This window comes from Podarcis pityusensis, assembly GCF_964106645.2.
Source record: "Podarcis pityusensis genome assembly, chromosome: 3".
Lineage (NCBI taxonomy): Eukaryota > Metazoa > Chordata > Lepidosauria > Squamata > Lacertidae > Podarcis > Podarcis pityusensis.
The window spans coordinates 70,374,181-70,395,514 of NC_138026.1; the positions used below are offsets into that span (position 1 = coordinate 70,374,181).

General features: G+C 40.9%; 1 protein-coding gene across 5 annotated transcripts in view; it reads right to left on the reverse strand.

Moving 5' to 3' along the window:
* The window catches only part of PRKN (parkin RBR E3 ubiquitin protein ligase), a 611,538-nt gene that overhangs the window by 77,863 nt on the left and 512,341 nt on the right, over positions 1–21,334 (reverse strand). For all 5 annotated transcript variants that reach the window (XR_013984719.1, XM_081000694.1, XM_081000696.1 and 2 more), the window contains 2 exons: positions 9,807–9,868; positions 3,931–4,080 (listed from right to left, as the gene is read on the reverse strand). Coding sequence is in view for 4 of the 5 variants with exons in the window: in XM_081000694.1 (XP_080856820.1) it covers positions 3,931–4,080; positions 9,807–9,868 (212 nt within the window). In the remaining variant the exon portion in view is untranslated. The remainder of the gene's footprint in view (positions 1–3,930; positions 4,081–9,806; positions 9,869–21,334) is intronic.

The following is a 21,334-nucleotide window of genomic DNA, read 5'->3' on the forward strand; positions in this document are numbered from 1 at the left end:
TAGTTCTTTGTCACACTGTTCCTGACAGTGTGTGCAAAGGCTGTACGCGCGCGCGCGCGCGCGCGCACACACACACACACACACACACACACACAGCCTCCGCCTCCAAAGGAAGTTCACTGTATCCTGCATTATGCCTGGATCACCCTCTTTCCTGTAGTTAACTATTTCTAACTACCCAGTATTTCTTTTTGCAGTGCTTCCAGTAAGCAAATGTATCAGTAATATATTATGGGTAAGAGATACAGAATTACTTATGTTACTATTACATCTTTGAACCTAGGAACTTAAATATCCATATGCACTATGCATATGTGGGTGGGCTTAAAGGATTCTCACTATTTTTTATACATCAGATTTCACCAGTCTGGTTTCCAGATTATTTGGACTAAACTCCCATCAGATCCAGAAAGCTTGGGACATGTCTGAAGCTATATTTTCAACTTCTACAGATTCCATTCCATTCTGTCTACATCTTACCCATACTGGTGGAAAAACACTGCTAGGAATAACTACAAATCTTGGTGCAGTTGATAGGTATAGGTAAAATTATCTGTTTTTTACTCATTTTAAATCCAAATACAGAAACAGACATGCATTCAGCATCTAAACTGTGTTTTGCCATTTCTCAGAAGGAGAATAATTAATATGACCTACACTCTTAATAATGGAAATGTGGTTTCAGACTGCTATACGTTGTCAGATCTGACATCTGAATTTTACATCTGCCACAGGATCAGTGGGTTGCAGTACAGCACGGCACATATACTGGAGATAATAATAATGTCATTTGGCAGTGGTATGGCATGTTAATTGCATTGCACTATGGTGAAGTGAGGGCGACATTAAGGCTTATCAACACTCGCCCATGTTGAAGGCTCTAGTGTTTTCTTACAGATCACTGCAAACCATGTTAGACATTACCAGAAAAGAGTATTTCAGTTATCCTAGAGAAGCATGTCATATTTTAGCAATGAAACAACTTGCTTAGAAACAGAAGCATAATGTGTCAACAAGATGGAATTCCACTTTCTACATGCTAGAGTGCCCACTCAGTAGAAGAAAGCTATACATGATTACTGCCTAGAGCCTGTGGCATAATGCAAGCAACTCAGCATTTAGCAATAATGGAAAACGTCTGTCTCATTTTCATTCCCCTTGAAAAAAAAAAAGTCACAACATGATGTCCTGAAACAATTCTGCGGTGAGCCAGCTCTTTAATCTCAGCAACGTCCTCCAATGTTACCTTGCCCATAATAATATATTTATAGCACATTTTCTTAAGAGTGTGAGTTGGAACAAAATGAATAAGGGATAGAGAATCCAAAGCACAAGGAAAGAGAAATCTCTTTTATTTTACAACTTGAGAATTGATATCCTTGTTATTTGCGCTTTAAAGACTTATAAATGGGCTAAGGAATTCTTGCCCCATGCTTAAACATACTTAAACATTAGCATTACCCCACAGATGACGGTGATGATGTACTATTACTATGACTAATAATAATAATAATAATAATAAGCTGGGATGGATGAGCTAACTGTTAGGTGGATTGGTAACTGGGTTACTTTTGAAAATTGCTTTTATTCTCTAGATAAGTACTGTAAGCAGATTTGAAGCAAGATTCAAGAAATGGGCCAACAAATGAATTGAACAGTCTCACTATTGGGATGGATCCATCTATTTCCAGGCCATGTCAATTTTGCATGTGTTCATTCACAAGTCAAATCCATTCCAATGTTAATCTGCACTTAAATACGTATTTTTACTACAAAGTATGTACAAAACCAATTTTTATCCCAACATATATGTGCATTTTATCCTATTTATTCTCAATGCATTTGGGTAATTTTCTGATTCAAGAAATATAACACAAGTTCAGAGAAGCATGAAATCTAAAGGATAATTATGTATTCATCGGCACATTTGTCCAGGAGACGTGGATCAGATCAGTTTGCATTTGGAATTCACAAAAATGGAATCACTGTGCATAGAAATATACCTAGATATTGTGTTGGAAGCTGACTGCATACAATCCAGAGATGCAATTTGCTCTTATTGCATTGCAGCAGCAGCACCTGCCAGCATCAAGAACACTCCACAGGTCTCCAAGAATCTTATTCAATCTCTTGTTTTACACTTTCATTCCATAGCAACAAATTAAAATTAGTACTGTGAATACTGATAGGGGCGTGAGCTACACATGTACCTGATAAAATAGCATTTGTAATAGGCAGACCATGTATTCTTCCTTGATACTCAGGCCTAACCTTATCAGGAATGGAACTTCTTCCCCTTTGAACAGTAAACATCCTTTTGATATATAGCAAGCAATATGCTAGTCTAGTACAAAACAAGACAAAGGTGCTTTATTTATTGAGCTCTCATGAGCCCTGATTACTCCAGCTTTTTCAGCAGTCAGGCTAGGTGGCACAGAGTGTAACAGCTTCCATATTTTCTTGCTGGTTTCCCGTGTTAAAGACGTCAGTGCTTTACATCTCAGCTATGAAAGCGAGAAAGATTGGTCTGATGAATAGCAATGAAGGCGGAAGAACAATGCGTAATGGTAATCCCTTGGGAAATCAAATTATTGTTTTTATGAGTGAAAATAAAAAGGATTAGCCAACAGCAAAGCCAGGAAATCACTCTCAGGTATGCAGCATGCAAAATATATATATTTTCAAAACTAAATCTGAGTCCAAATGAACCTTATAGAGGATACACATTGTCTAATATCATTTTCCTAAATATATATTCAGCAGCTCCACAAGGGTAAAGGGTAACACAATGGGGGGTCACTTAAACAGGGCTATCATACATCCCTTACAACAAAGAACATTATATTAGGAATATGTTTGTTATCCCTGAACACAACACCTGCGTCTAATGGCTCAGTTTGAACTCTAAGGTAAACTGTGGCTTAGCACAAAAGCAGAGAGATTGTGGCTGCTTCGCTTCTCCTAGAGTTCTGCTGCAGAGAGCAAAGCCATGGTTTGTCTCCTTCAGCTTTACCTTGTTTCCAAGCAGGGAATATGAGATGAGCATGTTTGGAATTTCCCACCATTTAAAAGTGACATGCCACACAAACAAATGTTTGCTTATGAGAAAGCCAAGCCCAAGATAAAAACCTTGACATGCTCGTTTTCCATGAACAGAGACTCTGATGCTGAGGAGTATTCAATAATGCAACCCCACCCATCCTGAAGTGGCAGGATCACCTTCCCCCACTAAATGCTTGGGTTAGGTTTAAGATGTTGGTGACTCCTGAGATCCAGAGCCAAAAGCAGCTATCTAAAGGGTCTGCTGCATAGCCCCATTGTTCTTACTTGATGAATGGAGGGTGCTGCTGTTTGACAGAGCTATTGCTAATGAAACAAGGGAAGAGGCAGAGGCAATCTCTCTGTTTGGTTTGGACAACATTTATTTAAAACGAGCTTTCATTTGGCACTGTCATGTTATCTGCATTATTCTTCATCGATCTGCTCAAAACACACGGCACCATTTTACTTACTTGACTCTTTCGCACCCTGCCCCTCCCCAGACCTGTTTAAATAGAGTGCTGCTTATAACAAATCCTTTGGCTCCAGAACCTTTACCGTTTTGCTGACTGCTGGGAGTTTTAAAGAGAGTCAAAGCTCTTGGCTTGTCATTTGCACAGCCCCACTCTTCACTGTAACTACTTAGATCAGCAACTTCACAAACCAATTAAAGCAAAGCATTCTGGGACAGACATACTCTACATGACAAAGTGGTCATTTCTGCGCTGCAGCAGTGAATTATTATTATTATTTATTGGGATCTGCTCATTCTGCCACGAAGAGCAGCTCAGAGTCACCAGTGAGACAGAGAAATTCAGATATCCCCCTCCACCCCTCCTCTACTTCACAACCTTAACTGATAGTCATAAAACTATTGGGAGTTTTTCTTACCCCACAGCCCATTCCATTGTTTGGCTCACACACTATCTTTCTGACTTCTGGTTCAGGAAGCAGACCGGCTCCACATCCTGGGGTAGGACATAGGACGCCACCCATCTGCAGAACACACTCTTCTGCACCATAGCACTGGTAACGGTTGTACTGCAAAGGAGAAAAAAAATTGTGCTGCTTTATCAGCATTTAAACATTTCGAACATACCTTCCACTAATTTATCCAGTTAACCAGAGGCTGAAAAACCACCTTGCTGCATATGAGTGGTAAAGAGTTTCTGAGCCCATCACAAGTAGGATTTGGAGTTCAGAGATATCCCTTTTTGCCTCTTTCCTGCTAGCTGTGCAGTTTCTGTTTCTGCAGCAGTCCAGAAGCCTTTGCTTCTTTCTTAGATGAACCATTGCTTGCTGCAGCCTCTGTTCACACATGAGAAGTCAAACCATGGCTTACTGCAAACACACAAATGTGCAGGATCCCACAGTTCCCTGATGCTGTGTTCCCTCTCAGTTCTTTTAGCTCAACGGCACTGCATGGAAACCAAGCCAAGGTGTGTTGTCTGAACATCGGATCATTGTGAAGCTCTTTCCTCTGTTACTAATACCTGTAATCAAGGTTTGGCTTACTGTGCTGTGCAAACTGGGACATGTAGGCAAAACCTGGAAAAACTGTGGTTAATCTTAACTATGGTTAGCTGAAACTACCTAGCTCTGACCCATAGTTTATGAAGCTGGTTTATTCCAACTAACCACAGTTTTGGGTTCAGGTGACATGCTAAACTACAGTTAATCTAAAGTGAAAATAGAAGCTTCTGATTCCCTCTTTATGGCCACAGCAAAGCAGAAGAGGGAGCTCATAGTTTTAGAATTATATCAGAACACAGCCATGCTATTCCTCTTGAACAGAAAGGCTGATAATCACAGCTACCCCAGCTCTGCAATGCTTACCATGCTTTGACAGAGCAGAAAGAGTATGGTTAAAGGTGGGGAGATAGTGTAAGTCTATCTCAAACACATCTGAAAGTCTGCGCCACACAGGCTGCAGCTAAAGAGCTGCCAAAATTTCTGTTATCATTCTGCACCTGAAGTAAAAAGCTTCCAGTGTGATATAAAGGGCATTGCTGTTTTGTTTTTTTTAATTTTCATGTACAAACAATACTTTAAAAAATAATCAATTCTGCTTTTGTAAGTTATAGGCAATAAAACTGATTTACTGGGTTTGATTTGGAGGGAAAGTTGTATTTTGTCAGGGAATTTGACGTTTTCTACTGGCTCAGTATAGAAATCATGCCAAATCATTAAACTATTATTGCACTGTCAAGATTTTTTTTTTTTAAATTGTGCTACCCAAGGCAACTAAATAGGTGCATCTGAAAAGAGAAGATCCTGCTAAATGCATTCACACGTTTTACTCTCAAGTGACCAAGCTGTCTCCTGCCTTTGAATCTGAAGTATGTTTTCAAGGTACAGTGGTACCTCGGGTTACAGACCCTTCAGGTTACAGATGCTTCAGGTTACAGACTCTGCTAACCTAGAAATAGTACCTCGGGTTAAGAACTTTGCTTCAGGATGAGAACAGAAATCGTGCTCCGGTGGTGCGGCAGCAGCAGGAGGCCCCATTAGCTAAAGTGGTACCTCAAGTTAAGAACAGTTTCAGGTTAAGAACGGACCTCCGGAACAAATTAAGTTCTTAACCCGAGGTACCACTGTACCTCTTTTTCATTTTGCTCCCTTTTAATTCCTCCCCGCCCCCGCCCAAATATTATGTAGTCTTGTCTGAACCAGTGTATCACTGTAAGAAACAGCTGTACTGTTGTGAAATAAGCTACTTTCAAATGGGTTGAATAATTCACGCTTTCAATCATACCTCCTTGCCTTAAAGGGGCATTAAATAATAATTTTTGAGACTGAATGTTCAAAAACAGTCCCATGTAAGCATGCACAGCATGGCAGTTGTTTTTTATTTGTTTGTTTGTTTATCATCATCATCCCCCCTTTAATTCCGGTGGGATTCAAGGCGGCTTACAAATAAAAATAAAAACTGCTGAAAACAGAGACAGGAAATTATTTACAATTGGCACATAACAGTAACACTGGTACAGCTTTGTTAGCAACGTAATTATAAATAGACACATACATCCTAATCTAGTATCTCTTAGGTTGTTCTCCAAAAGAGGCGGGCAGGTCAGCCCCTATCTGCTTGGGTTCCGACAGCCTTATATAATAATAATAATAATAATAATAATAATAATAATAATTTATTTATACCCCTCCCATCTGCCTGGGTTTCCCTAGCCACTCTGGGAGGCTCCCAACCGAATATTAAAAACACAATACAGCATTAAACATTTTAAACATCCCTAAACAGGGCTGCCTTCAGGTGTCTTTTAAAAGTAAGATAATTGCTTATTGCCTTGACATCTGATGGGAGGGCATTCCGCAGGGCAGGCGCCACTACCAAGAAGGCCCTCTGCCTGGTTCCCTGTACCCTCACTTCTTGGAGTGAGGGAACAGCCAGAAGGCCCTCAGCGCTGGACCTCAGTGTCCGTGCTGAACGATGGGGGTGGAGATGCTCCTTGAAAGGGAGGATGGCATTTTGGAATTCCCACATTATAAAAATAAATAAATTATGCAACTGAAAAAAAATCAGGAGGAAGATTCCACCCCATCCCATTATTTGTTGTGCTTATCTTGTACTTGCAGGAGTTGTGTTTTTGTTTTAATGCAAGGGAGCTTGTAAAATTGTGGCACACCCACCCACCTGTAGTTGAAAATAGTACATTCCATTCACCACCTCTACATACAACCACATTATTTTCAACTTATTATGCTGCATGTGCAGATCAGGATTTAAATAAAGCAGGGAGGTGTAGACTGAACTGACCATAATTCCCAAACTGGAAAGAAGGGGAGAAACTGGAAAATATCTCTAGATCCTACTCCCTATACATTCAAGTAACCAGAAGCAAGATATTTACAAAATGGAAGCAACACATTCTTGGAGCACTTTCACTTTCCCTACACTGCTCTGAATTAACCCATTGATAAACCAATAGGGTAGAAAAGCTCAAAATCCAAAATACCATAAAGCTCACACACCTGCAAGGATTCCTGAAAGGTCTTCATTTATAAGCTTGAACTTTCAAAAACCCTCTCTTAAAGAGTGAAAGATATATTTGAGAAATTGGTTGCTGCATATTTTGTTGGTCCAGATGAATCACTGGCAGGGCAATATCTAAAGTATGGCCCACACAGATCAATTGGATTTACTACCATGAAAGTGTGTGCTGAATTGCAGCCTCAATGTTGAAAACTACTCTTTTGTAAAATAAGTTAAGTGGGACAGGCTTTTACTCACTGTAAACATAACTGGAGCAAATTGGAATATTTTAGTAAAAAGATAATTTTGCTAAAAAGGGTCACTGGAACATTTCCTACATTTTTAATTTATACAACTCACTAAGAATATTTAAATCATATCTGCACAAAGCTTTGAGAATATATTCTGCCTTTATTGTTCACAAAAAGGAGATCCAAAGTCATTAAGTCCACTCAAAGGAACCAGATAAAGGAAGAAAAAAGAATGGGAAAGGAGTTTGGATATCAGTAACAGAACATCTTACAAAGAACTGCATATCTCAAAGGCATGGGAAACACATTTATTGCTCTTCTCCAAAAACATGGTGTCACTGTCCCAAATTATTTCAAGATGTAATCTGGATGATAATAAGGACCCCCATGTCCATAATGAAAGAAAACTCTCAGATATAGTTCAGGAGTAGTGAACCTTATTCGAGCCAAGAGCTACATTACCCCTCTGGAAAGCTGCTGTGAGCCACCTAGTAGTGGATGGAGCCAGTCTCCCACCACAGAAACACACCATCTCTCTCTCTCTTTCTCCCTCTTTCCTTCCTACCCTCTCTCTAACACACACAGACACACACTCACTCCTGAAAATTGAAGCACATATTTCATTCCTCATAATACCACACAACTTCACTTTCCATTTTCTCCATAGACTTTAAGAAAAAAGTTGGGCTCTCCAACATACCTTATTTGTGCTGACTGTACAAAAGGCAAACGTAGCTCAGTAATCCTAGCAGAATTAACACAAATAAGGTCAATTCACAGTTGAACTTTGAGTCCTGCCTTACAGCTATTTAAGGCCTCAAACTTCAAAATGCTGTTGCATGCTGAAGCTTGCAAGCATGCAATCGCAAAACAAATGACTACTTTTTGCACATTTGCAAAAACACACATCTACCTCTGGGCTGAGACCTTTCCCCCACATGCTTTATTCTTCTTTTATCAGGTATTCCTGCAGAGGAAAGAGGTACAACTATGCACAACATCAAAGTCCCTTCTCCTAACAACTGCTCCCCACTGAACAGCTGGTGGTTGGAAGGAAGCCCAGGGGCCAGATGAAATAGCATATACTGTACTCTGATACTAATAATGTTCAGTGACCAAATACCTCATCCAAGAAATCATTATCAAGAAATCATCGTGTGGGATAGTTTCTGCCTCACCTTTTGCATGCATGCAAGGGTTCAGCTGAGCGAGCACCTTCAGCAAGTCCCTTGGTTATGAACTCATTCACTTGGGAAGAACTTAGAAGCACGTTGCAAGCTTTGTTCTCTCCCAGGTTAGTCCACTTTCTTTCTTTTGGAAGAATGTAGATTCAAGAGCAGGGGCTACCACTGGCTTCCTGCTCCCAAAACACCACCTTGTAAATCTTCCCAACTAGGAGATACACACAACCTGTTTTCCTTCATGTTTGTTTCCCGACATACGAACTTCCTGACAAAGGACACACAGCTTTTGTGTGTCAGGCAGGACAGTTAAGGATGGCTGTTACTTTCCTCCCCTGGGGTTTGCTCTTAATTGGAGAGTACCTGTTCATGGGGTTTTTTTCTTGAAAACTATTTTTGGAACCTCCTTTTGAATCTTTCTGCCGACTGGATGGACACGTGTTTAAAGCCCCATTTTTGTGACCCTTGATGTATTGGGTGTAAAATATTTTACTTCTTTATAAAGCAAAGAGTATGTGATTTAGTTTTGGCTAAGTCTTTCGTGGGGAACACATGTTAAAAGGTGGATGTGAGTGGATACAATTTAGGCCTCTCTGTCCAGGTTTTAAAACCCCTTGAGGCAACCAGATGTTTTGCAGCCATTCTGCAAAAGGAAGACAAAGGGATCAGTTAGATTTCCTAACATCTCTCCCCAAATCTCTCTCTCAATACATAGATGCTATTCTTAATCATAAATTTAAGGTGGGCATGCATTCTGCAAGCCCAATCCTGAAAAAAGCAGTTCAGTTCCTTCCAAATGAGGACTGATTTTATAAAGGCATTCAAAGGGTACAGAATCTGCCCGCTGTAGCTCTGAATTTTTAAAAAGGGAAATGCATGTGTGTATCTCACTTAATCAGCCTTTGCTGTGACTCGGCCTGAAAGCTGACCTATAGTGAGGGCAGTAACCAGATTTTCAAAAACGGCAGAAATACAATCCTAATCCAAGCATAAGGAGATCACACCAAGCAAGAATATGTCTTCAGTTTAAGCAGACCTCATTCCCCTGTTTGTCTGTCTGCCATTTTACACTGCCTGCTTACTGCAGCAGCCCAGAGTTGAAAAACTGTGGCAGATAGCAGATGTACCAATTAATAACCTGTCAAGGCTGATGGATAGAATGAAAAAAAGCCTCTTACACACAAACATATATACTGTGTGTGTGTGTGTTTGCGTGTGCCCCGTTCCAATTTCAGGGCGCAGAGAGGGTCATGAGACACATGGTGCTTCCCCAGAGAGAGACGAAGCTGTCTCATTAGCGTCTATCTTTCATGACACCATGACGCTGCCTTTCAGATGTTAACTCACCTGCTCCTCGCCCAGAATTCTGAAGTGATGCAGCTCTTTAATCAAGGAATCTGGACAGCCAGCTGCAGTAAAAGAACACAGAGAAATACAGCTTAGAACTTATTTTCATGGGCTCTGGGAGTGTGATATACTGCGAGGAGACACAGAGATGTAGCATCAGAGATGGATACCCAGCTTAAGTAGCATCGTAAAATGTTATTGAAAACTGGAGTAGATATACAGTATTAGCCGACAATCCTGCTATACCATATTTCAGAACTTGCTAGGAAAGCTTTGAAGGATTGTAGTCTTCATCTTTATAGTCTGGCCTTCTCTCCGTGGTATGATGAGAAAGCAAGAGATTAGCAAGGGAAAACTTTCTGTAGGGTATTATCTTTTTTAACAACAACAACCAGCAACGCGGCTTATGAATGAGAGGGACTCAGGTATAAACATTATGGGAGCTTTGAGATGGTTAAGCTTGTTACTACCAACGAGGACTTATCTTTAATGAGAAAATGCATTTGTTTTGTTTTTATTCACATCTGCTAGAGTCAGGTGAATTGGGATGGCATTTGGCAACCCCCTGGAAACACCCTTTTTCATCTCATGGGGCTGCTGCTTGTGGAAAGACCACGTGTATTCGTAGGGCCAGCGCCACACTTGGAGGCCCTTGGCATGGTCCCAACCCAACCAGGGCCCGCCTTGTGGTGGCTGCGGTATGGCGTGGCATGCGTTCTCTGCTCCTACTGCTGCTTTGGCAATGGTGGTGCCACTCGCTGCCCTCCATAGCGTCACCAAGCACATGTCAGCAGTTAACAGGCAGCAGCACTGTTAAATGGGGGCTAAGCTTGACTCCCATCTATAGTGGCCACACCCCATCTCACTACCCAAAATGCAATGCCCGGGGCACTACATTTCGACTGACTAATAATGGTAGGGGGCCGCCATGGATGAGTGCTGAGCTTGGCTCCTCTTAAAAAGTGCCCCACTACTGAAAAGCATCTGGGGGCCTGAAGGGCAGGGCAGGGAATGGTGCCATCAGTGCCATGGGCACCCATAACCAGTGTCCAACAATATATTATCTACACACACACAAACATAATTCATTTCTTTCCCGAAAAAATCAAGTGACCTATTTATACAGAGTGATAGCTCTCCCGGATTTGGGGGAATGGTTTACTCTCAGATTATAAATTTTGAAGGAAGTGTTAAAGATGCAACCACTCTGGAAAGTTAAAAGAACACATTGTCATGAAATACTCTGCTTTTCCCAGGCAGAGTCCACATTTAAAGTTCTGTTTTCAAGTGCCCTTACCTCCTGCCCAGTTTTTCCCATGAAAATTTGCTCTTTAAAGCTCAATCTGAGCAAACATTAATCTGCAGAAAACCCAAATTGACCTTTGTTCCAATTCAGCTTTTAAGAGCAAGTTTTCACAGGGAAAGCTTGGGACAAAACAACAAAACATTCAAGCAAAACATTCAAACGCATCTTTGCTTGGAAAGAGTAGGGCAAGGGGTTCAATGTTATACCAACTAAAGGTTAAATAAAAGCCCTTTTGTTTCATGATGAACCATGAATGCCAAAGCTTAAGAAGGAAAATCTGCAGCCCTAGCACTCACATCCATTTTGCATGGACTGCACTAATGGTTAATTACCAGTCTTTCACATACGGTAAATCTCTCTCTCTCTCTCTCTCTCTCTCTCTCTCTCTCTCTCTCTCTCTCTCTCTCTCATAGCCTCAATATAGCAACTCTCTCTTATATTCTGCCTGTAAAGTATAACTTTACAAAAGGAGCCTGAGCTACAAAGGAAAAAACTCAAATATACATATTCAATAAAAAGAAAACTTGGTGGAACCAAAGGAAATGAGAAAGGGGAAAGAAGTGGATAAGTGTCTTTAAATAATAGCTAAACAATTGTGTTATCCACACTTACGCTTCCTCCACTCTTTCTAGAGCTTTCTCTAGAAAACAGGCTCTCTAAAGCTCAGTTGCTGCAAACAGCAATCCATGGCTAACCTAAATTGATGTTTGCTCCGATTGAGTGCTAAAGAGTGAGTTTTCGTGGGGAAAGCTCCAAGGCAAAAAGTCAACAATGCTCAGACACAAAGCTTTTAAGCATGGACCTGTGATTGAAAAGAACAGGGCAAAAGCTAAGTGTGGGTAAGATCTCAGATTAGGTAGATCAAGAGACTAGAAAACACCAGTAAAAAGCTTTATTTTTTCTCCACTGCAGATGATATGATCCCAACAAGATGAATTCTAGCTAGATTTTCATTAGTGAAATAACTTATGCAAGGTTTTGTAGACTGTTACAGCATCAAAAAGATAACCAAAACAATTCCTGTAGTTTTACAGGAACTATTAATTCTGTGTTTTGCCCTTGATTTTTTATAACATGTTTTTCAGGGGGCTATGAAGCTATTAGGTGTGTCTAGCAGTGACATGACCAAGGATACTCTATGACCCTGGCTCCAGAATCCAAAAACCAAAGTCTCTAAAAGTCCCACAACCTTGGCAGAAAACTATGCAGTCATAAGTTCTGTTAAAGCCCTACTGTTCAGCAATTCTCTGGGATGAGGGAAGGACTGTTAAAAACTCTTTATCTCTCATGTATAGTTACACCCACAGGTACTTACGACACATATAATGAATGAAAATAGCAGGCTGTGCAGATGACTAACAAATCATAGAGTGAAACCAAATGGACTTTTGTTTTCCTGGATCTTTTATTCCATCTAAATAATATATTTTCCTTTAAGATAAAATATATACTTTCCCATGCATTAATGCCATCATTATATTATCACCATAACAATATAGGAATTTACATAGAAATACATCCTTTCATGCTGATCAGGATAAAAAAGAAATTCATGGCTGTTTAGTAGCCCACCCCCCGACGAGCAAGAAATCCCAGAATTAGTGAAATTGCAGATTCTAAAAACAACCGAACCCAATACTGGTTGATTATTCTTTTTTTTAATTTTAAGAGATACCAGCTTTGGGATTTACACAGAAACGAACTCAATTTTTTTAGCACTGAGATGATTTATATAAAGCACAGAAAGAATGATTTGCAATGGAAACAAAGCTGAAAATATTGCGTTGACATCACAATACCCTAATAAATACTGATTCAATCCTCCAGTCATTTTCAGATCTCTAAACTGTTGAAACTAATTAGAATACTGATGTAAACGAAAGACCTTTATCGTTCTTGAGTCCGATCCAGTGCAGAAGAATTGTACATACCTCCATGACACTCTAATTACTCTTGAGGTGTCAGGCAGTGTCAGACAGTGATGTCTAAAGATAGAGACTTCATTGTATGAGAGTTAATTAAATGCTTTGAGGTTTGTGGCAACCATCTTGCTTCCACCATGTGAAAAACAAGAAGTTGGCTGAAGGGATCAGCTCACACATAGATAGAAACCTTATTGCTGATGGACAGCAGAAAGACAAGGATGGTGCTATTTTTTATGATATTGCATTGTGTGAACTAAGCCCCAAAGTGATGCCTTTGTCTATAAAATGAGGCCTAGAAATATTTAAGGGGGTACGTAAATTCAATACAAGGGGAGGAATTCAATGCTGTACTGATTGTTCAATCAGGAAAAACATTTCTGCTTGCCAGACAACCCTTCCCTCATGCCCCTGTGTGCTGTTAGGAAGGTTCTCTGACCACTGCCCCCCTAGCCAATTTTGGAAGGGGCATGAAGGGAGGAAGTGGGGAAGCCTTGTTGCACAGTCAGAAGTCCTTACACAGACTTCTGATGATGGGACTCATTAGCTGAATCCCACCCTTGGTATTGAACTAGGAGAGACCCAGGTTTGAAAAAGCCAGAAGAGTCATTGCCATTCAGAGAAAACAGTACTGAGCGAGACAGACTATTGACTCTGACTCAGTGCAAGCCAGTTTTCTGTGTTCCTAACGGCACATTCCAGGTACGCTAGGAGTGCCTCTCAAGCAGAAAACAGGAGCCAACCAAGACGGAAACAGAAGTGCCTGAACAGCTGAATTCAAAGAGTTTGCATTCAGGTGCATTTCCTTCTCCTAGAGCTCCCCCTTTGTATTTCACATTTAAAGAAGCAATTATAACACTTCCCAGGGAGTAGCAGCGCTGAACGGAACAGCAAAACCATCCCCGCATCCAAAGCTGTGCCATTGGATATACATGCAGTGATATGGGTGATATCCTCATTGTGTTATCCCAGTTATGGCCAAACCTGGCCCGCCTGCTGTTTTGGGACTACAATTCCCATCATCCCTGACCACTGGTTCTGTTAGCTAGTGATGATGGGAGTTGTAGTCCCAAAAATATACAAGTCATGCAAGTCTTTCCATGGCACATTATTGCACCAAACAGAAGCAGCTTCTATCCCACTGTGTGTATTAATGCACAAAGCCTTCAGACTGAAATCATAGGCAAACCTACGGAATAAGGCTCATTGGACACCATGAAACTTACTTTTTAGTAAATGTGCACAGGGTTATTCTAATAAGCAAATTGTTCTCATAATTTTGACAGCATTTAAGTAATTCCAAGAGTTTTGGAGTCCTTGTAGGTTCCCTTCCATGAACATTATTCCTGTGGAGTAAGTCTATATCATGCCTGTCAGGGAACTGCCAACAGTGCCGGAGGGAGAGAGCAAAAGCCAGAGGGATTCCAGAGAGCGTCCAGGGATCGGGAGAAGCAGCCCATCTTCTGGGGAAGAGAATCAGCGTAGCACCAGTGGAGAAGGGGGGCAGATGGGGGAAGCGGCGAGGCGGTCCCATGACTCCTTGCCTGGGACCAGCGGGGAGAGTAGGGGTCCTCCGCTGCCCACGCCCTCCTTGCGCAGAAGGCTTTCGCGCAGAGAGAGTAGGAAGAGACTAGGCGTCAAAGAGCTTCTTTGCTGGAAGAAGTTTAAGAAACGCCCACTGACGGATTCTGCCAGCGATTGAGTCAGCCACGGGTGAGTGGCTGTCCGGACAGAAAAGGTTCACTTAGGCAACCCAGCCAGGTGTTTGCACCCAGCCGGGGAGATAAGCACCGGCTTACGCACGAGCAACCCCTAGAACCATTACAATGCCCATTGTGTTGATGGGTATTTTGAGACTTGCCCAAAGCCTCCCAGTGTTCCCATGATGCATTTTTTAAAAAAACCCCAGTATCCTAGGCTCAAGTCTGCAACTCAAAGCTCAAGTCCTCCTTGTTAGTTTCCCAAAGGCATCTGAAAAGAGAATGTGTGAGTACACAATGTTGGACTGGAAGGTCCTTTGGTTTGATCCAGCAAGGCTTGTGTCTCAGAAGCTACTGGTCTACGCTGACTCTCCACTTTCTAGTAGGCCAACCTAAAAGTCTTTTAGGAAAGATATGTGGCAACTTGATTTTAACTGTCCTGTCTCTTCACAGCTTACACATCACAAGCAAAAGGAGTGCAATTTGTGCACACATCTAATGTGCTTGCACAGGAACTGCCAAGAGAGCCTTGCAAGAGATTGGAAGAGATAAAACAAATGACATGAAATGCATTACTGGCAATGTACACAGTGTGTCAGCTGCAATGGGGAAAATTCTGCTGGACTGATTATCTGCAACTCTGGCCTCCGCGAGCAGAAGCGCTTTTCATTTTAATGCATGCTTTAAAGCTAAATTACTCAAAGTAAATGAACCGCTATAGCTATTTGCTTCAAACATACTTCCTGGCTAATCTTTATAGCAGAAAATAGCAGCAGGGGGGAAAAGTCTGCATTCTAGAGAGTTGTTTTTTTTTTTTTTTAATCTATACACGTATTCAAAGCACAGGGCTTTATTGTAATCTCAGTTTTGGCCAAATTAAAGGAATTTTATGGTGCCAGGAGCTGTTACTTTTGACAATTTAATTGATATTTTAAAACTCTGCTGTATGATAGACTATCCAAATAAGCTCAGGGCAGAGATGTTTCCAAAACCAATTCCAAGCCTGTCTAGTAAGATTGGTAGTGCAAGATTTTTAGATTAGCTACTAGGGGCCACTTGTCACTTTACATGCTAAACCTGATTACTGCACATACAGTGGTGTTTTGAATAGTGCTTCCCACAACAAAGTAGTAAAGTAAAGTGTAGATGATGTTTTTAAGCACCCATGTAGACACGTTGGGGACCATAAAGTATGAAACTACCATGGTACTCCTTTTCTCAAGTTGTGGGACTGATGTCTAATTTTGGAGTAAAATGTGGTGAATTATTTGTGGATTTAATAGACTGAGCTTCTGAAAAAGGCAAGGCAGTGAGAAACAACATGTATCTCACTTTTGAAAATCTTGGCCAATTCATGATTATATGTTTGAGAAAACCCCACCTATTTGTGCTTAAAAATCTATAGAAACAGGATATAACAAATTTTAATTTAACCACTTCACAAGCTGAATGGGACTGGATGTCTGAGAACATCCCAGCAGCATTATTAAGTGCTGATCTAAAAGAAACAGATAAAGATCATATTTCATTGGTACCTGAAAAAAATATAGACAAGACATGCAGTGCTGGAGATGCAAAACAACCAACCAACAACAACAACCACCCAAAGGCAGATTTTATGCATATGAAAATAAAATAATTTTGGACCACAATTCTGAATATAATACAGGAAATGTGACCTTACTGACAACAGCAAAACTTTGTATGGAAACTCTCAACCTACCCTGCAGCAGCAGTAGAATGGCTGAAGAAAATGGGGGAGATTGCTCTGTTGAGAAGGCTGACATATAATAGTAAAGCACTGAAAACCTTGATTCATGACTCAGAAGGTCCTGAGAACAAGTAGTATTCAAGTGAATGGGAGCATACTCTGAACCTAGAGGAAGGGAAACTAGTGATAACCTCATGGAGTACTTATTCCTCAAAAGTTACACTGACTTATTGTTGCCTTCAATTTTCGTAATACTATGATCGCTTCCTAATGTGGCAGTGGGGACTTTTCAACCCAAGGGCCGTATTCCTTGTGAGCACCTTTCCAGGATCCACATCCTAGGGGTGGTTAAGTGGGTAGGGACAGAGATAAAAGTGCACACAGGAGTAAACACCAACTCTGGCCTTTGTAGAGTAGGCTACGTTACTGCCACACCAAAGAAGAAGAAGAAGAAGAAGAAGAAGAAGAAGAAGAGGAGTTTGGATTTGATATCCCGCCTTTCACTCCCTTTAAGGAGTCTCAAAGCAGCTAACATTCTCCTTTCCCTTCCTCCCCCACAACAAACACTCTGTGAGGTGAGTGGGGCTGAGAGACTTCAAAGAAGTGTGACTAGCCCAAGGTCACCCAGCAGCTGCATGTGGAGGAGCGGAGACGCGAACCCGGTTCCCCAGATTACGAGACTACCGCTCTTAACCACTACACCACACTGGCTCCTAAGTCAGTGGTTTCTACAATCACACATGTTGTATCTCTCCATCCTCCAAGCAAGAGGCATGGCCACATTTTAAGGACACATTCCAGCCAGATACAAGCACCCAAGGAGGGTACAGAGCAGAGCTGGTGATGGGTTTGGCTTAGGGAAAGTCTTAAGACAGCAAAGGCAAACTCGGCCCTTCAGATGTTTTGGGACTACAACTCCCATCATCCCTAGCTAACAGGACCAGTGGTCAGGGATGATGGGAGTTGTAGCCCCAAAACATCTGGAGGGCCGTGTTTGCCTATGCCTGTCCTAAGAGCTAGACAGAGAATTTTGGAGGGCCACCGTAGTCACTGGGCCTGAGGTTTCCCACCTGTGCTAATGGATAGGACTTGTGAAACTAATAGATTTCGTTGGACTACAACTTCCATCATTGGACATGTTGATTGTGGTTGATGGGAAATGTAGTCTAACAATATCTGGGGAGTACCACATTGGCTACCTTTGACTTTAGCCCTCCTTTGCTGCCTGGAAGCCACCATAGAGCTTCTGTTAGTGCAGGTAACTTCTGGACCACTTCTCTTCTGCTCAGCATTCTGCTCTCTGACTATTGACACTGCTGGGCAGCTCCTCACCTTTCTCTGATAGGAATACTTCTCCTCCACTACAGAAATCACAGTCTTGGGTTCTACAAGCCGTGTAATTTATATTTACTAAATCTGGTTGAACATTGCTGTTTGCATCTTGAGGCTGAATGCACAACAGACTTAGAAAACAAAGTAATATCAAACAGGATTTTATTATATTTTTTTAAACTACAGGAGTATCTGTAACCATCTTCCTCTAGTCCATATCCTCTCTTTATTGGCACTGTGTCCATAAATATTGCAGTGGAAACCTCATGGCATGAATAAGGGTGAAAGGCTTTTTGCACGGTTGGCATACTAGATATTTAGCACAATCAACCCAGTTCATGAAAAGATTTTTCTTCTTCATCTTTTATTCAAAAAGTAGTTGGAATTTCCAAAGCAAGCTCTGCTCTTGGATTTCTACCTTCATGCTGGCACTGGTGTTTGATGATTATCGGGCCTTTTCAGAAAGCAAGAGCGAGGTCAGGAGTTTTCAGCATGTGGTGAAGAACAATCCTAAGAGGGGAAGTTGTCTTCTAAAAAAAACAACAACCAACTGTAGCTGAATATATGTCATCATGGAGCAAAAACAGCTGTCTAAGAATTCTGTTTCCAACTTACTGGAGGTTACAATGACTGCTAGAATGAACAAGTAAAAGGTAAAAAGGACAGTCATTTTTGAAAGAGCAATGAAACTGAAGTAGGATGCTTTTTAACCAAATAGCCTACAGAAAAATAATGTCTGGCCTCAGGTTAAGTGATTTGGAGAAGGAGAAAAATATTTAATCACTTCTCCAAACTCTGTTTTCAGCTGGAAAATCAAAGCATTTGTGAGCTCTATTAGCTTACTATCACCAGAAACATTATTGTTGGCAGGAGGTGGCAAACAGCAGAAATAAGCTCCAGACCTCTAAAGTAGGTTTTGAGGTTGCTTTGGGTCCTAGATCCAAACTCCTTAGCCAAAACTCAAAACACACATTTACTATGGAATGTAATGATATGTGATTTTCAGTGATCCAAAAGCAGCAATGTTCACAGTTGCTACTTCATTTCATTTCATTGCTAGAGCCTATGTGTGCAGAAAGTCCCATATTCAACCTCTGGCATCTCCAGGTGAAGCTGGGAGAGTCCCTTGACTGAAACCTTGGGAGAGTCGCTTCCAGTCACTGTAGATGATACCAAGCTAGATAGACCAAATCTTCTGACTCAGTAGAAGGCGGCTGCCTTGTTGTTGGCCTTTGTCTGTCTCAAGAGACAATGGAGTGTGCCCCCAGGGGTGAAGACAAACCACTGGAGAATCACAGCGCCTGCTGTGGCTGCAGAGACCGGCAACCCGTGACTGTTGCCCCCCACGTTTATCTGCATTAGCAGCTTTGTTCCACTTATTTTGCTAAGATACGTATTAAAAGGAGATAAGGAGTACACTTCATCATGTGCAGTTCTTTTGAGTCACATTTGTGAATCCAGCATTAGCCTTTCAATGGGAGTTAGAACAAATATTTAGACTGCTACACAAATGCCTCAGACTTAAATGATTCTAGCCTACAAATAAATAGCTCACAAACACACATTCAGCCAAGAGAGACTTATTTTTTTAAAAAAACAAAACAAAGAACAGAACATTGATATTATGCACACAATTAATTAAATATTTGGACAAGAGACAATGGATTGCTTCTTTCAAAATCAAAGCAATGCCCTATAGATGACCAGCCTTATTTTCATGCATCTGATCTCCTGCTTAACTGACAACATACATTTCCCTTTCTCGCCCTCACCGCCAATATCCGTAATCACATCCTCTCCTCCTCTGTGCTCTGTGATAGAACCTGGCACTCTTTCCCTCTTCTGCAAAATGAGGACAATTTTGCATTTCACCTTAATCAGATCAAATTAGGACAGGTGGTAACCCTGCAGGCAACATAATTATGAAAAATGCCAGCATTCAATACACACTGTCCTTCCACAACCTCCCAATCTAACAGGACATCACAGTACATTTTAAACTGACAGTTTGGAATTGAAACGCACTGGAGGATAATATTCCGCCTTCCTTTACACCAATATAAAACTGAAAAAGTGTCAATGATGTCACTGAACTTATCCTTACAGGCTTGATCTTGAGTGCACATGAGATTTAAAAAACAGCAACGGGATGTAACCTGCTTCCATGCAAAATATAATAACAGATGAAATAACATTGTATATGACATGTCATTGTGCTTCTTACATTATGAGCAATGACTAATACTCTGCTGATGAAAATCCTGGAAGGCATAATTAGTGAAGCTGGTGAATGTAGCTTGCTTATCAAAGAGACAAAAAAATTAAAAAGGTCATCCACTGGTGTTTCCCAGGGTAGAAACTTGCACTGCAGTCCGTAATAGATTGCTTCAGAGTAAGCAGGTTGTGCATTGTTGATGGAGAGTGTAATCAGCAAAAGAACTTACAATGAGAATAGGGGATTTGGATTGCAAACCACAATGATTTTCCTCATCCAGCCCCAATAGGTTGTGATCTTGTTGAACAGCAGACTTTCAATGAGAAGGTAGGTAAACCGCTTTGACACATGCTGAAAATCGGACCTAAGTATCAACTGCATCATTTGAATAACAAATGCAGCTTAATTTAGGATTCTTTTCCTTAGAACAACAAATAATATACTCGGACAAGAAATAATATACAAAACACCCTGAAAAATAAAGGCAATATATATCACAAAGAGAAAATTTTTCAGTGTCTCAGAATTACGGTCTTACTCCATGGAAACAAATTAAGCAGCCCAAACTTGACTGCTAGGATCACATTATTAGTTATGTAATGGTATTTCAGAAAGAATGTATTGCTTCAGCTCTGTCAGTGAATGTCAAAGGACTTCTTTATGGCACAAAATTTACTCTTTGCATAGGAAATAAACAAAACACTTTATTATCTGGTCTTATCCAGTGTTAGTTATCCTGAGAGTAAACCCACTTAAATCAATGGATGTCTTTTGATTTCAGTAGGTCTACTGTGTATAATTTAGCTAAATATCACCCATAATTAGGATAAAAATGCAATCATTATAGCTCAATTTGTGATAGTGAATTCCATAGTTCAACTATGTGCTGCATGAATAGGTACTTTATTTCACCGCTCCTGAATCTTCCAACATTCAGCTTCATTGTATGGTCCCAGATTCTAGAATTATGAGAGGGTGAAAAACTCCCCCTATTCACTTTCTCCACGCCATGCAAAATCTTACACACATCTATCACATTCTCTCTTAGTTGGCTGTTTTCTAAACTAAAGAGTCCCACATTTAACTGTTCCTCAAAGGGGAGTTGCTTCAGCCCCTTAATAATTTTGGTTATCCACATATAGAGGGTAACTATACTCGGAGGGCCACAGGCTCTGCACCCATGTGATATTAGAATTACCTGCAGCAATCTCTCATTATGTGAAAATACCAGTCCATGCCTTCTTCCAATGCTTTATCCAGAACAGCTGTTGTCCTCGTTTTTCTTCCAACATTTGATAGGCAGTTACTTGGTGATCTAGCTATAAAGATATGTGAAGCTGTA